This window comes from Choristoneura fumiferana, chromosome 14 (genome assembly GCF_025370935.1).
Source record: "Choristoneura fumiferana chromosome 14, NRCan_CFum_1, whole genome shotgun sequence".
Lineage (NCBI taxonomy): Eukaryota > Metazoa > Arthropoda > Insecta > Lepidoptera > Tortricidae > Choristoneura > Choristoneura fumiferana.
This window is the reverse complement of record NC_133485.1, coordinates 8,057,274-8,074,355: the sequence shown is the minus strand read 5'-3', so window position 1 is coordinate 8,074,355 and position 17,082 is coordinate 8,057,274. Positions and strand designations below refer to the sequence as shown.

The window sequence follows — 17,082 nt, the reverse complement described above, 5'->3', positions numbered from 1 at the left end:
CTTATAATATAGGTAGGTTACAACCTGACTACGGTTACCGATATAGATGTGGGTGGTGGCCTGGTAAATAAGCTGTACTTATAATAGGTACTATGAAATTGTGTAATTCTCCGATTGCGTAAGCATTTTAGTGGGTACCATTTTATTGCATTTATGTTATTATTGTGCAATACCTCGGACACAGATGAAAGACGAACTATAATCTTAAATATGAAATTGTTGCCATGAGCACACGAAAAAGTGATGCCGATTACTTTTATAGAATACCAACTCTTTTTTACGCACATACTACAGCTCAAGTGTTCTCTTCCTGAGAGGCTTGCACCCAGCAGTGGGACGTGTCTATACCACCCACCCTATCGTGGACAACGATAAGTATTGTTCATGTCAATGACTACTAGTCTAATTGAATTTAAGTAGAACTGGTCAGAATATGATAGTCTATAAAGTATTCGATCTGGTGGTTAAAATTAAAATTCAGGGATTTTACAAAATTCCCTTGTGAATCCCCAAAATTTATATCGTGATCTTCATTGAGGTTGTGTTTACAAAATCTCTAAACCCAGCGGTTGAAATTTTAAGATTTTATTCCTATCCAGTTATTCCAGACGTCCAGCTACCTACATACCAAATTTGATGACTAAGCCCAGCGGTTGTTATTTCGAGATTTTATCCCTATCCCGTGGGAATATCGGAATAAAAGCCTATGTGTTATTCCAGAAGTCCAGTTATCTATGTACCAAATTTCATTCAAATGCGTCCAGCCGATTAAGCGTGAAGGAGTAACGAAAATACACACACATACACAAACTTTCGCATTTATAATATAAGGTAGGATAGGATTTCGAGGCTTTGCTAAGGTTTCAAATTAAAACATTTTGTCAAGTATTACTATTTATTTCATTGATCTCTTAAGATAAAGGAAATGAATTAATTTATATTCATCTCAAATTGGCATATCCAACCTGGTCAAGTGTGAAGTCTCAAGAACTACATTCGAGCACTGTAATTTACGGGGAATTAGAAATATCCATGTTGTCTGGGGAGTTTTTGTCTTCAGCTATGTCGGGGGCCTTGTTTTCAACAATCGTAACTTCCTTTTCTTCTATGGTGCTGAGGTTAGGGCTGCGGTCCCTCGAGCGGCGGTCGTGGGGTGTTTTGGAGTCGCGGTGCGAGCGGCTCTTGGAGCGGCGGCTGCCCGAGCGGGAGCGCTTGCGGTCGCGCGAGCGGGTGCGCTTGCGGTCTCGCGACCGAGTGCGCTTGCGGTCTCTGGATCTGGATCTCTTCCTGTCGCGAGAGCGCGTGCGCTTCCTGTCCCGGGAACGCGATCGTTTCCTTTCCTTGGAGCGTGACCGCTTGCGGGAGCGCGAGCGGCGCCGCGAGCGTGACCGCTTCCTCCTCGAACGCGAGTGCGACCTGCGCCTCGAGCGAGACCGATCCCGCTTCCGCTCCTTCGATCGCGACCTCTCCCTCTTTTTAGACGGGGACCTCTCCTTCTCTGGTTCCTTTTCTTTATCCTCGGCCGGAGTGGACGCCTTCGATTTAGTTTCGACGCTGTTCCCGTTAGTTTCGGGCTCCGGTTTGGTTTCCTCCTTCTCGACTTCTTTGGGCGGCGGCGGAGGCGACTTGGATTTGTCCTTCGGTTTCTCGGTGGAGTCCTTCTTGTCCTTGCGGTCGCGGGAGCGGTCGCGCTTGGAACGCGAGGCGCGGTGCCGTGAACGCGACCGCGAGCGACGGGAGCTGCGGTGGTGCGAGCGGGACCTGGCAAATCATGAATTAGTTAAATGTGAATTAATAGTACATTACTGCCAAGGCCGGGAAAAAGCAATTCGTGGACGAGTAGAGTTTGACGGACGAAGCGTAGCTGAATCGGTCAATAAATACGAATCCACAAATTGCCCTTTCCGCTGAGGCATGTATAGTGCTTTTCTCCAATATGTAATGCGAGGAAAAAAGCAAAATTGTTAAAATATACTTAGCGGCAAAAAATCTGGCCCTCAAATGTTTGCAGAATCGGTAATTTTGTATGAAGGGTGGGCCAAATTTTGGCCGCTGATTATATTAAATGAAATACTTTAAAAAGTTGCCCTTAGACTTCGCGCGATACTTGTTTATTTTTTATTTTTTAAAGTACACGGCACAACTCTTAATGCAATTTCATTAGAAATAATAATGTAATAAAAAAAATATATATCAATAAAAAATATAAAGTAAAATGCAAAGAAGTTTTGTATCACAAAACTACGGTTTGTGCTACTACTGAACGCTTTTTAGATAATTAAGCCATTCTTTTTTGTTAACAGTTTTTCGGTTTCGTTGTGCTTAAACTAGAAATATATAAAAAAATAGTGACACTGTACGAGACACTTTGAAAAACGCTGTTACTTCCTAAATTAAACCTTAGACTAAAAAGAAAAGAGGTAGAAGGAATTTGATCGTCAGGCTGTTTAGATTGACTTACCGTAGTAAAAACGTGATTTCAAAAAGTAAAAAACTGTATGGTAATGGAATTTCATACAATTTCCCGGCCGTCTATAAGGAAGAACTTCTTGTACTATGTCTGCGACAGTTAGGCGGACATTTCCAAGCATATTGGAGAATAGTACATTGTGTTTTAAGGGCGGTAAATAAGGAATTACGAACGAGAGTCTATTAGAAGCCCGAAGTCGAAGACTGAGGGCTTTAATGAGTCGATGTTCGTAATTCTAGTACCGCCCGTGCGACATACAATGTTTTTCATCACATTTGCGAGTAATTTATTTATTTCTAAAAGAAACAATATAATTGTTCCAAATATTGGCGATACCTTAGGCTGCGCTCTTGGCAGCGCTGCCCTCCCCCTTCCGCATCATGTGCCTGAGCCGCGTGTGCATGTTGTCCTGCAGCAGCGCGCGCCGCACCATCAGTACGGGCACTGACTCATGCGACCGACCTTGGGCTTCATGACAAGAAAATTTGTACGCGCAATGACTCATTTACCGACCACGGGCTTAATGACAAGCACATTAAGGTCGAGGGTTTTATTTGGGGGGTTGCAAGCAAGGTAGCCTGCATGTTATGACACTGTTTACGAGCAAGTGTGATGAAAAAGTATTTTTTTACAAGGTATGCAAGTCTGGATTAAATCATGGAAGTCGAATAACCCTTTTCTAGGCCCCGTTAATTTAGATACGCTACCACAAAATGAATCCTTGTTTTATATTGTTTACCTATGAGGGATAAATTTAAAAACGAATAATAATTTTAACGACTTCAATTGATTTTGTGCCATATTATAAATTTAGCAAGGTCGAATATTGCTTTTCCTTTTCCAGGCATAGTGCATATAGCGATATGCGATATGCACTATGCCTGGAAAGGGGTTATTATAAACCAGCAATTCATAGCAAGAATTAAGCGTGTGCCCGGTAGGGTAAGACGTGGGTGGCATAGTGTGGTAGTTGTAATGGTTCGTATTACCTGGTGCGGTGGCGGTGGCGCGAGCGGGAGCGGCGCGAGCGGTGGCGGGAGCGGGAGCGTGAGCGCTTGCCACCGCCGCGGTGCCGCGAGCGCGAGCGCCGGGAGCGCGACCGTGACCGCCGCCGCGACCGAGACCGGGACCGCGATCTGTAAAAGTGTATTATTCTCATTTTCTACAAAAAACTAAATAATATCTAGATGCAGCGTTAGCTATAACCTTTACGATATGTTGCAAGCTGTACTCTGGCACTAAAAGTTCATATGGAAGTCTCGTTTTCGTTTAATCAATTAATGTGTATTACTTTCGTAATTCACAGACCAAATTCTGTTTTACACTACATGACTGCATGTACTGTAAACTACAAATAAATAATAAGTCGGGAAGCGTAACTGCGTTATAAACATGGAAAATGTGTCCTAAGTGTGTCCTGCGCTAAGGTGCACATGCGCGTCATTTAATTTAGACTGACATTTATTTTTCATCTCTCCTGTTCGAAAAGTTTAATTTTCATGGGTAGATAGCCGGGTGGAAAATTGCGTTTTCATCTCTAGGGTGGAAAGTATTTTTTTTAATTTTTCGATTAGCCACGGAGTCGAAGATAATTGAGTTACGTCAATGACACTTTTTCTTCATGTTTCGGCATGGCCATCTAGATGCACGTTGTGACCAAGGAGCTTAAATATACAACACTGGAGGTTGAACGCCGAATTTCCGTTTGAAACAAGAAATAAATTTGATCTTTATTACGTCACGAACATATTCCATCTCATTCTTTAGTTAGGTTAAGAAGAGATGGAAGTCATTCGTGAAATGTGAAAGAAAGAGATGGAATATATATAAATAAGTAATAAAGGTCAAACTTCTTCGTTCGGCAGAAATATCTCGGGTGAAATGGGTCACTTTCCACCCTTGGTTATCAATCTACTATTGCAAGTTTAGTGAGCTCACGTCAAATTTTTGAATTTTTGATTGTGAATAGCTAAAAATTATCATGCCAACGTCTGTTATGAAATGGTGCAGGAACAATTTAAAACGTGTAGGGATCACTTTCCACTAGTAAGCAGTCGTAAAATTAGATTTATATTCAAAAATGTTCAAATACATTATTAGTTGGAGATGGTCAGTATTATGCAAAAAATCAAGTCAGTGGTCTATGGCTCACATAATGTAAATGACAGTTTCCTCACCCCTCTCCATACTTTCTTCTTTTCTGTATCGCCCAAAGAATAGGTACAAACAAACAGTCTTTATTTTTCTGACAGCTAAACTCAAATAAACCACCATTATTGAAAGTTTTTCGTTGATATTTGATATATTTTTTTTTCATGTATTTTAGTGTGAATAATATAAGATACAATAGTTAATGTCAACTGCTCATCACCTTTTACAAAAGATTGCTTTTCCCAATGCAGAGCAGAGACATTCATTATTGAAGAGTCCTGGTGCTTCACCTCACCACCCAATCCATTTCACCATATGCATTACGAGGAGCATAAATTGCTTAGCAACTGTGTTAAAATAATTGGAATTAAACTCGTGAAATACTTGTTATTGAGTAGTACCTAACTCCGGTGGTCAACAGTGGTCTTCACTTGTCTTTATCATTAGTTCCACTTCACCAAATGATGATGTTCAAGAGCAAATGCACGAGTTACTACAAAATATATCGAAAATACCATAGGTGTCCCTACAATATTTTTGAAGAGTTCCCTTTCATTTCCTTAGGATCCAATCATCCGATCCTGATTTTGTGCATATGGGAACTAATTGCAGTATTCGTATACAAACGATTTTTTTTAACCAACTTCAAAAAAGGAGGAGGTTCTATGTTCCAATGTTTTTAAGTATGTATGGTCAACATCATAAATAAGTGATTACTTTTGTACCTTGTCACTTTAACATCATGTTTGAAAAGCCATACAGAAATGTGTAATGACTGAAAGCAACAAGGTACAGAAATGATCACTTATTCATGACGTTGACTGTACTAGTAATCAAGTCAAGTATGGAGGTCTGATTATAAAAGGAATGTGAATAAGACTTGAACCTGTAGGCATAAAATGTAGCTGAATATAAGTGTCACTTCTGTTATGCTTATTCACTTGCTTGTCATAACTTTTCAGTACTGTCATATCATTTTTGCTCCCGCGATAACGATGTATGGTCGTTAAAATTAAATGAGATAAGGAAAATTTAATCAAAAAGTGTTTCGTTCATCCACTATTACCTCTCATATTAGAGCCATATTTTTTAAAGAAACAACAACAACAACTGGGTTCACAACATAATTACCGAGTGCTTTTAAAAATGCCGCGAACTCAAAAAACGTGCGATGAATTTGTGGATAAAGGATTATCCCAAATTACAGGCTCGCGATACAAAATTATATTGTTCTAGGTGCTAAGTTAGTTTCCGTCAAACAAAATCTTCTGTGGAACGACTTTTTAACTCAAAATTTCAACTTCTGAGATGCAATGGAATTTGTAGGCAAAATATATCCGTTTTTAGTAAATAGAAATTCTGTTATATCTGTTCTTTTTTGTTTTTGCTCCCGCGATAACAATGTATGTAAATGATCAAAAATGAATTCAGTCCAACCTAATCACGGTATCACAGTAATTTTGTATTATAAATGAATATGCAATAGGTTTGATTATTGTCACAATCTCGCAATGAAATTTCAAAACGTCAGAACCTCAGCAGGACTGCTACGAAACTCGAAACTCTAAGTTCGTGTCGTGCGGTCCCTCTGACACTTGTACTATTTAATACGAGAGCGAAAGCGACGGTACGATACGAACTTCGAGTTTGGTAGTAGCCCTGCTGAGCCGACAAACTTGCGGACGCTAGGTGGCGCTGATGTCGTGCACACAGCCAATACCAGCAATATGAATACTATATTACATGAGAAGAGTGATCTTCTTACTCAATCAAGATTTGTGGACCCTGCTTGGTCCTAAGTTTAAAACAACGCAATTTCATAGAGCAGAGGTTCTGAATTATTATTTTTTGCCTCGGAACCCTAATTGATTATACCTTGCCTAGCGGAACCCTAGTTCAATAACAAAAAAATATTACCTTGTTGTTTGTATATTTTTATGGTTATTAATTTTGGACCATTTTTCGGGAAATACTGTCATAGAGGAAGACTTAGATGCAAACCTTCTTTTATCCTTAGAAAGGAGTCCAATAACAGGATCAATAGCAGCTGAGATCAGGTTCTGTGCTTCTTTCACACGGCACATGGCTTCCTCAATCTCACGCTGGGCAGCTTCGTTGCTTTTAGTTTGAGGCTTGGAGATAGCTTGAGTAGAATGGAACACCTGAAAATGAAGTGACAGCTGTGTATTTATAATGTGTATAAAGAAATTCAAATGCAAGCTATTGTGCAAGTCAGTTTCTAAAGAAACTTTCACAATTATTGCTAGTTGTGTACGTAGTTAGGTAGTTAAGTATATATTTTAATTAATTACATACATTGTAAAATAAGGCAAAATACTTCTTTCAATGAAAACAAAAAATTAATTACCAGGTAGCACTGGCATAGCAAAGTTTTAATAGTGATATTCACTACGCATATCTATACATCACAAGCACATCTATGCATCACAATAATATTTTGAATAACCCAAACCAACCCTCCCTCTGGCTACATGCAGACAGATTCTGAATTTACCAAGCACTAGGTATGTTGAAATTGATAGAAACAAAGAAATATGGTTAGTATAATCAGCCTGATATGACTAGTAATGAAGCTTTATCACCTATTTGTATTACTGAAAACATCAACACATATACATGAAGTGCAAAATTAAATTTTTGTATATCATTTATTATGCGAGTGAGAGGGACCTTACAATACAAACTTTGATTCTCATATTCTGCCCCCAGTCCTGCCTATCCCACTAATTAAGAACATTACATTTTTCATAGAACTAGAGAACATGCAGACTGTTATTATCAATGGTGTGCATTGAGTACTAGTAGGCAGCAGGGTAAATAGTATTTACCCTGCTGTGGGTGGTTGCAATGTGGTGCTGCTGTGCAAACTAGCAGCTGCCTACCCTGGAATTGACCTAATGCACCACACCTATGCATGCAAATATATAAAAGTTTCACTAGGAATACAAAACATCGCATTTGTAACTGATTTAAAAAAGGAGGTTATAAAATCCATTTAAAAAATTTATATGTTCTGTATTTGGTCCAATGGTCCAAAGGCAGTTCTCAATTAGTAGGCTATATAACTGTATAGTAGTGACTACAATAATTTGTGATAGCGTATTTTCTTACCTTTATAGTATGTCCATCAACAACAGAACCATTCAATTGCAATGCTTTTAGAACACTCTCTTGCTCTGTCATTTCAATGAGCACATACTTCTTCTGATCAGCTTCTCGGTCAGCGTAGCGCACGTATTTTACTTCTCCTGCTTGACCAAAGTGTTCAATTAACTGCATGTAGTTCAAGTTGTCTGCATCACTCACAACAACTGTCCGCCTAATTTCTTCAATCTTTCTTGAGTCGTAAGTCGCTGGAACCGGCGGATAAGGCGGCAATCCTGCTGCAGCAAGCTTAGGGTCATGTGACTGTATCACTTGACTAGGCGGGACTCCTTCCAGGGTGTTAATGATGTGCGCGGGAAGTCTAGGTTCGACGGAACTGAGCCCCGGCACGAGCGTACCGTTGTTAGACATCTCCAACGCTCGGTGTTCATCCGGAATCTCACCAGACTGCATAGGAATTACGATCAAAGCCCGGTCTATGAACACTGTGTTTGTCATATGTTGCGCGACATTCACCGTCGCCGAATCATAGTATTTCACGTAACAAATACGCGATTGTACGGGGCAGGAGACATCCCGAATAGTTGGGTACAGTCTTATATCATCAATTTTACCCAAATACCCGAACAAGGTCTGCATTTGATCCTTCGTCGCCTGAGGAGCGATGTTGGTGACTTGTATCACCCTCGTGCTGCCGGACACCATTTTCGATGATTTACACATCAGAATTCTAAAATTGTACTGTTTATTAACATAAATATAGGTCGCTATTACATTTTCCTTAATTGAAACCGACCCTTACCCATATTAATTGTACCAGATTATTCGTGAACAAAAACAACACGCGACGAGCACCATTCTTTTCTTACAAGCCTAGCCCACAGATAAAGATAAGAAAAGAAAAGAATGTAAGTCCAGTCAAAGACAAAAACGGTACTTCTAGATGCCGACGGTTCAACGTTCAAACCAAAGGTTCAACACTTCAACACCAAACTGCGGGGTTATTCAATTTTTCTATCATACCATTCCTTCCGCTTACTCGCGTATTTAACTCCATTATTTGTGAGCGGGACGGCACAATACGAAATTAAGAAGTTCTAGCAATGTACGAACAGAGACTGTTTGAGGTAAAGTATAAACAGTCATTTTTTTTTAAACAGTTGTTTAAACCTTTTTCAGGTTTAATAAAGAAATAAATTGTAAATATTTTAAGTTGTATTTACCTATGATTTTATTATGCGACTTTTATAATGATGGATGTTAGTGGAATTATTTTTAGTTGTAAGACAGGATAATAGTAATGTGTTGATGTCTTTAAAATGACGGATGTAGTAGAAAATGGCGGCAAAGTAGGTAGAATCTACTGTTCAAAAAGCAGAATGAGCAGTGAAATAATTATTCGTCAATTAATAGCTTAAAGACAATAAAATTTCTAAATTATTATTACTTTAAAACCACAAGTGATGGAGGAAAAAATACGTAATTTGAAGTCCGACTTGAAATCCAGTAAGTTTAAATTGAATTGCCCGATTGCCAGCCAATTATTGATGTGATGGTGATGACGCTTCAAATTGATTTTTGACTTCGAACATTTCAGTAACCAAACATAAATTACGCACAGAAAGAGATGCAAGCAATCTTCGTGTTGCAGCAAGTTATCTTTGTAACGAGCTTTCAACGATCAAGTCAGAATTGCAATTTTTATTTAAAAATTTGGAGGTGAGTATAAACTCACCTTATTGCCCCACTTCGAGTGATTCCAGTTAGTAGTTCCCACAGAAAAGAATGAAAAACCGGCCGAGAGCGTGTCGGACGCGCCTTAGACACGCCCAAGATAAGGTTCCGCAGCAATTATGAAAAAATCTAGTACTTAATATTATACGTTATTTAATATGATTTCGTATTGTGTACGAAATCTTTTAAGTTTAGGTATATTTTATACCTTAGGTTTTTATTTAATCTTAGGGGCTGTTTCACCATACATTGATTAGTGTTAGCTGACGGTTAAATGTGATGCCGTCTCCGTCTATTCGAACATAACAAATAGAGACGGCATCGCATTTAACCGTCAGTTAGCACTAATCAATGGATGGTGAAACAGCCCTTTAAACTACCAATAATTCTCAAGCAATCTTAGCCGTTATATATAATTTTCCTTGTAAATTTGATATACTTACTTTTTATAGTGAAATTTATTTAAAAACAATGTTAACTAACCTTGTACAATTATGAGTTTACATACATAAAAAAGAACTAACCTAAGATATATACTTACTATACCTAAACCCGGATTTTTAATCCTACGCCATAAGTATTGAGACGATAATTAAATAATAAATATTTTTTCAAACCTCGGAGATTTTTGACCGCGCAGCAGCGTGCATGAGATGACTCATTAAATCACGTGTGTGTTATCAAACTTTAGGTTTTATTTAAATTGAACCTGTATATATATTTTCAACCGACTTCAAAAAAGGAGGAGTTCTCAATTCGTCTGTATGTTTATTGTTTGTTTTTTTACGCGATAACTCCGCCAATTGTGGGCCAAATTTCAAAACTCTTTTCTGTTCTAAAGGACATTATACTTCCAAGGTGGTTCCATTGTCACCAAGGCTCATTGGGATCCTAGAGGAATCGAGGGAAACCCTCAAATTTTAAATCTGCAATAAAGTAATAAGTATAACTTTGGTGTTTGGGCTTAATAGTCATACTTGTTTTGACCATTTTTTGGCCGGATGCTGCACTTCGTGATGAAAGCAAGCCACTTTGCACAGTGAAAGAACAGTGAGTGAAAGTATCAATGGCAGATAATAAAAATATATCTGACATTAGGGGCCCTCGTGAGGTCGGGGTCGGGGATCCTGGGCAAGGATTTGTGGCGTGCCTTTATAAAGAAACAGTCCTGCCACGATCGACCGGTTGGTCACCCCTGCATATTTTGACATACCTACCTAAAGGGCCGGTACACACGGACAGAATTTATACTGCAACCTAGCTGCAAAATGGCAGTTCGAGTGCAGTTTTGCTGCAGTTGATGTAACTGCATCAAAACTGCAAACCGACTATGCAGCCCGCTTACTGTTGCCATGCAGTCCTATCAACCGCACACCGACTGCAAGCTGGCTGCACGGTCGTAATGCAGTCGTTCCAACTGCAATACAATGCTGTCCGTCTGTACCGGTCCTAAGTAGAAACTATTTCTTGTTTCTAGGAGTCAAAATGGCAAATCTCGAATGCGCGCCATCAACTAGCCATGATTGGAATTTGCACGGCATCGGAGAGGAGTAAAGTTAACAGTCACATTCACAATTTAAATGTTCACGAAAAAGGATTCAACGAACTATTCAACAAGGGTATGTGTTCTATCAACAATAAAATAAGTATTAGGAACCGTACTTACCCAGTACCCACACTTACTACGAATATGTGATCCGGTCACGGGTGAGGGGGGGTTTTCAAAATACCGCACGCTTGATCACGGCTTGGATGTTTGTCACGTTACTCAGTCAATATTCTCTCAGGGAAATCTCGCGCTATACCTATTATACAAATACTCGTATCTCGCGTACCAGTCAGTGGATAATTACCAGGTAACACCACAGACGCACTAGAAGTCTGGTATTAACAAAAAATAGAACAGACTACAAAAAACCATGAAAATAACTTTCTACCAGTCTGAAGTCGGTGCCACAGCACGACCCAGCAGGAGTGAACCTTATAATCGTCTACCTCACCTACAACTGAGTATTACCTTCAATTACTTACTCCTTATTAATTTCTTTCATGGTTTTTGTAGTCTGTTATATTTTTTGTTAAAAAAAATTTTCACGTTTTTTAGTGTAAAAGATCTAGGATACAATAGTTGAATGTCAACTGCTCGTCACCATTTACGAAAAATTGCTTTTTCCGATGCAGAGACGTTCATTAGGTATTGAGGAGTCCTGGTGTGGTCATCACGTATCACCCGTTCCATTTCATCATTTGAATAACGATGAGCTTAAATTGAACATGAAATTACCGTGAGACACACATATTAAATATAATAAAACTTAATGAAAATTAAAAAAAAATTATAGAACTCTTCCTAATATACCTTCCTATACTCCAATAATTATTCGTTATAGACTTTAAAGAATATAAAAGTCTATCACGAATAATTTATCGGCGTAGCGTAGACAAAGAAAACCCGGATAGCTCACGTCCTAAATCGAGTTTAGCCCGACATGTTTCGGGCTAATCCGTAGCCCTTCGTCTTCGGAGCAACGCGACTCGGCGGCTGCTGCAACACGCGCACGCGCAATGCGTACCTAACTCCGGTGGTCAACAGTGGTCTTCACTTGTCTTCATCATCAGTTCCACTTCACCAAATGATGATTTTCAAGAGCAAATGCATGAGTTACTCCTAAATATATCGAAATCACCATAGGCATTCCTACAATATTTGAAGAGTTCCCACGATTTCCCTAGGAACCAATCATCAGATCCTGATTTGGTGCTTATGGGACCTAATTGAAAGCATTCCTAGACGAACGAAGTACAACCGAATTGATAACCTTTTTGATTGGACTCTATCTATCTTTCTTCTGGCAGTAGATTTTATAGTTTCGCGACTTTGGTTTCGCCATGTACTTGCGTCCGTCCGCAGCTAGCTTAGGGACTGCTAGTGCTAGAGAGAGTCAAGTTTTTTCTCATAAGTACTTACATCTGATAGACACTGTTAGGTTAAACAAGCTCTGGTGTATGTGGTGCCTAAAAATGAGTCTTACCTCTGCTCGTTGAATTTGATTCCTGCTCAGAGCGCCTACTGCTAGAAACCCGCGAGAAAGAGTTGAGAGAGAAAGAAGCAGACGAGTTGGAGATAGCGAGGGACAAGAAGAAGATGGCAGCCACAAGGAACGAGCAGCGCGTACGAGAGGCTGCCACAGTCGACGCCGAAGCTGACGCCATTGAAAAGGCCTGTATTGTGTTAAAGGTGAGCTTAAGTTGAGTGTGCTTTGGTTAAGATAGGTATAGTCATGCATGTGGGGTAAACGTACGCAGTGGGTAAGTTTACGCAATCAATCACATACATTTCGGACTTAAAATGTATGGGATTGCGTACCTACACTTACCCACCCACATGACTCTATTACGTAGAGTCGCTTCTAGGTAACTAGCCGCATATTTAAAGTATGGATAGCTATACCATGCTATACACCGCGTTTTGATTTTGCGTTTTGCGTGGTGCTGGCTGAAAATCAGCACTGGGGCGTTCGTAAGAGCGTTTATACTTGCTGAAATTGAATGGAAATTAAAAATGTGCTGATAGAACTCTTCTTAATATATGTATAAGTTAATGTGTCTACGCTACGCCAATAAATTATTCGTGATAGACTTTTATATTCTTTAAAGACGAATTGATGTTTATTAACGGTTTTAAAAGAAAATAAAAGTCTATAACGAATAATTATTGGAGTAGACACATTAACTTATAGGTATATTAAAGAAGAGTTCTACAAAAAATTTTTAATTTTCATTCAATTTTTATGGAATAATCGAGAAAAACTAACAACGTTGCCAGCTCAGCGGGTATAAATTAACGTCCTTAGCATTATGCTGAGCCATTGTCCGATTCAACAACCGCAATGAGCCAATGACACATACTATCTTTACTACCTATACTATACTATCTATACTGTCTTACTTAATAACATTGTTGTTTTGTGTAGTGTTGTCTATTGTTTGTTTCTTTCTTTTCATTTTGCGTTTTTAGGGGCCATTCATTTATTACGTAAGACGAATTAGGGGGGGAGGGGGGTCAAAAACTGGCAAAAATCGTCTTACGTAATAAATGAATGGCCCCTTATTATAAATTTTGAAGATGAAGTCGGAGCTATTCAACGGTTAGTGGCGTCGATTTGAAACTTGGTAGTTGTCTAGGTACAGATCTATTGAATAATGTTTTTCCATCGTATTTTGTCGGATAAGTTCGTTTTTATCTTGCTTTCGCTTCAGTAAACTTCAGTGCGCTAGTTGAGAGAGCAAGATACTTAAATGGTCTCGCCGGAAGACCAGCGCTGGCTCCACCCCAAAAGTCCGCATTTATGCTGAGGCGGGACCTTTTTCACACACAATTTAATATTTAATATATTTTTTTGTTTGCTTGTTTTTTATTGTTTTTATATTTTATACTTTTCTAACCTTATTTCTATTTATATTTTTATTGTTTTAGTCGTAATAATTGTGTGTGTATTGTGTGTGGAATAAACATTTTTATTTTTATTTTCAAAATACGAACTTTTCCGACAATATACGATGGCAATACATTATTCACTACATCTGTACCTACTTTAGATTATACATATCTCGTACAGTCAGCAAAAAAATATTTTTTTTAATAATAACTACTTATTTTGATAAGATTTTGAATTGGTTTCAGAAAAGAAATAAAGCGATAATGCTCAAGTTACGGCGAAAATTAGTGGAAACGGAAGACACACGACGTGAGCTTTTGAAAATAATACATGGAAGCAACGATAACAAATAATAATAAAATAATATTGAAACATTATTCATAATTTATTAAAAACTATTAAAAATAGGTACCTAATTAAAAATATTACATGATTGATTGTTATTCAATGTAGAAATACAATTTGATAATATTTTGAAACATTTAGTGCAATAAAGTGCAATAAGTAAATATGTTTTTATGGTGTCCTATCATTTCATCGTATTTAGCAAACTTTCATTTCGCAACCAACGATTTACAAATGGGTGCGCCAAAGCTTATATAAAATTGCAAATTCGATTATTGAAACTTCGAAAATGTATCTTATACAATTTTACATCCTAATTAATCATTCATTATATATTTTTATTTTAGACAATAATCATTGGAACTCCGAAATGATTGTTGTTGTTGTTGTTGTAACTCTTTATTATATTCATAATGCCATTTAATATAAATTACTACAATTTATGTAAGTATATATCATTTTCAACATATCGATTTTAGGTAATAAAATTTGGTATTATATACGTTTTAAAGTATACCTTTGTTTATTCCTAATCTCTTCATACATATATACAAGTTGAAGACTTTTTAAATGCGAATATCTGGGTAAATTATATGGGAACTATATTTTCTGTCACTTAAATTTAGATTTGTCACGAAACGGCGATACCCTAATTATTATATTTATCCCTAAGAAATATATTGGTTCCTTAATTCGATGCTTCTACCTATTCTAATAAGGTAGATCTGGTTAGGTACGACGACGAGCGAAGCGAGGAGTGTTAGGAAGAATAACGTGGAATAACGCGACCCTCAGTGTACGAGCCGAGCGAGCGAAGCGAGCGTGCCGCGGCAGCGGCCGGCGAAGTGCCAGAACCGATTTTTTTTTGCTAATACTTTGTATGATGAATATGAACCAAATATAATTATTTGATGATCAATATTATTTCCGAGTAATTTTTAAATAAATTTATCTTCATGCGCCTCCATATTTCACACAAACACGTATAGGAACAACAAAGAATGCGAATCGTGATGTTTTAGCAGCCTACCGCTGTAGGTATACGCGGTCGGACTAAAGTAGGCATACCCTCTAATGTAATGTAATGTCATAATCTCTGTGTACGTTCCGATATACGTTCAGTTTAAATAATATAGCTTTTAATCACATGAGTACAAATGATTATATAAAATAAATTTATAAATAAAGAAATTCTCCCAAATATAACATTATGGGTATAGATTAAATCTCGTTGATGGCATTATCAGTAAAAAAAATCGAAATATCTGTCTTTATGAAAAATGTAGGTAGTAGTAAAAATAATTATCTTTAAAATATATCAGAAACAATTTTCGGAGAAATGATGATTATGATTACAAAGCGGTAAAATAAATAATCGAAATAAAAATTGTGAATGAGCCATATGGACCCTTTACAAATACATACATCATTTGTGACAATCCGTAGCAAAAGGGTCCTAATGGCAGGCTGCGATAAGGACCCTTTTGCTACGGATTGTCACATTTATCAATTTATCTTTATACAACTACAGATTTTACAAATAATTCATTTCACGGAATAATCACTTAACAAATTTTCATTTAATATTGTATATTTTGGCAAATAGATCATTTATTATTGATATCAAATAGTACCTGAACTAACGTGGGACCTACAATACAAACGTTTGGTATATTAGTTTCTTTAATAAAATATAAATTTTAGTATGAAATCGCCGTTAAGTTTTAAAAGTTTCAGCCCTTTAAAAACACTTGTAGTGTACACACACCAAAGTAGGTTAGGTTAGAACTGCGACCTCACAAAAAAATTAACTGGTACAGTCAAGGCCAAAGATATCGACACGGCCAAAGTTGCAAAAGATGTATACCTACGCGACTCTATGCACTTAACATTAAGGCCGTGTATACATATTTTTGCAACTTTGGCCATGTCGATATCTTTGCCCTTGACTGTACCACTAAAGTAGGTTAGGTTAGAACTGCGACCTCATAAAAAAATAACTGGCACAAGTAAAGTAGGTTAGGTTAGTAGTTACTGCAACCCCACACAAAAACGAGCTGCTTTCAGAAAAAAAGTAAGTGATAACACTAGCAATACGGCGGTAGATTATTAACGCTACTTAAACACACATTTTGTATCATTCTTCCTGGTACCCCTATAGCAGCAAGCAAAAGCAATACGTGTATTTATTAAGTACTTAATCTTTTTCTAAATGTCATTATTTAAATCAACGAGTTTGAGATATAATTTTTTTGTGTAATGAAAAATACATAAATAATACATTTATGTATAAATTATAGTATTTGCTAAATGATATTAGTCAAACGATAAGTTTTAAATCGAAACATTTTTCGAAACAACATATTTGTGAAATGAATAGTATATGAAACGTTGGTTGTGAAACGAACTATTGTCAAACAAGTTTCGGTGAAACATTAGTGAACCGTTTTTTTATACATTAAGTAAGTATACAAAAATAAGATCCTACTTACGTGCCCGGCTTTACAATTCACCATTTTTACAGACGCGTAGGTACTTATTAGTACAGTGATGTAGTAACGAACATTCGCATTTGCTTTCGCTTTCGAACATTCACCTTTTCCACATTCACAAACGATTGTGCGAATACTTTGCAAAAGTGTTTGGCATTGAAAAATTTAAATTATTTATAAAAAATAAACGTATGAGAAGAGAGAATTATATACCCAGAAAGTGCTTCAGGGGCATTTCTATTTAAAGTTGTACCCTAAACTCAGCGATTTCAACAAAATTTGGGAGGTAGACTCAGACCATGATTCCGACCTGTAGGTAAGGTAG

The 17,082-nt window shown here is 37.5% G+C and overlaps 2 protein-coding genes across 5 annotated transcripts; one reads left to right on the top strand and one right to left on the bottom strand.

The window, feature by feature from the left end:
• Positions 1-876: 876 nt before the first annotated feature.
• Srp54 (splicing regulatory protein 54) lies at positions 877-16,862 on the bottom strand. Of its 3 annotated transcripts, none has more exons than XM_074097441.1 (5): positions 16,758-16,862; positions 7,754-8,477; positions 6,623-6,783; positions 3,460-3,606; positions 877-1,761 (listed from the first exon to the last, which is right to left on the bottom strand). In XM_074097441.1, exons 2-5 carry the CDS (start codon positions 8,468-8,470, stop codon positions 1,011-1,013), a joined length of 1,776 nt encoding a protein of 591 aa, XP_073953542.1. In that variant the 5' UTR covers positions 8,471-8,477; positions 16,758-16,862; the 3' UTR covers positions 877-1,010. The 3 variants fall into 3 exon arrangements, with proteins under 3 accessions (XP_073953542.1, XP_073953541.1, XP_073953540.1); XM_074097440.1 differs by lacking the exon at positions 16,758-16,862 and adding an exon at positions 8,550-8,679 and having other exon boundaries at positions 7,754-8,488; XM_074097439.1 differs by lacking the exon at positions 16,758-16,862 and adding an exon at positions 8,550-8,679.
• Positions 9,088-16,751, top strand: LOC141434952 (uncharacterized). 2 transcript variants are annotated; one of them, XM_074097447.1, is made up of 5 exons: positions 9,088-9,253; positions 9,345-9,466; positions 10,959-11,100; positions 12,544-12,719; positions 14,166-16,751. In XM_074097447.1, exons 1-5 carry the CDS (start codon positions 9,211-9,213, stop codon positions 14,271-14,273), a joined length of 591 nt encoding a protein of 196 aa, XP_073953548.1. In that variant the 5' UTR covers positions 9,088-9,210; the 3' UTR covers positions 14,274-16,751. The 2 variants fall into 2 exon arrangements, with proteins under 2 accessions (XP_073953548.1, XP_073953547.1); XM_074097446.1 differs by having other exon boundaries at positions 14,148-16,751.
• Positions 16,863-17,082: the final 220 nt, after the last annotated feature.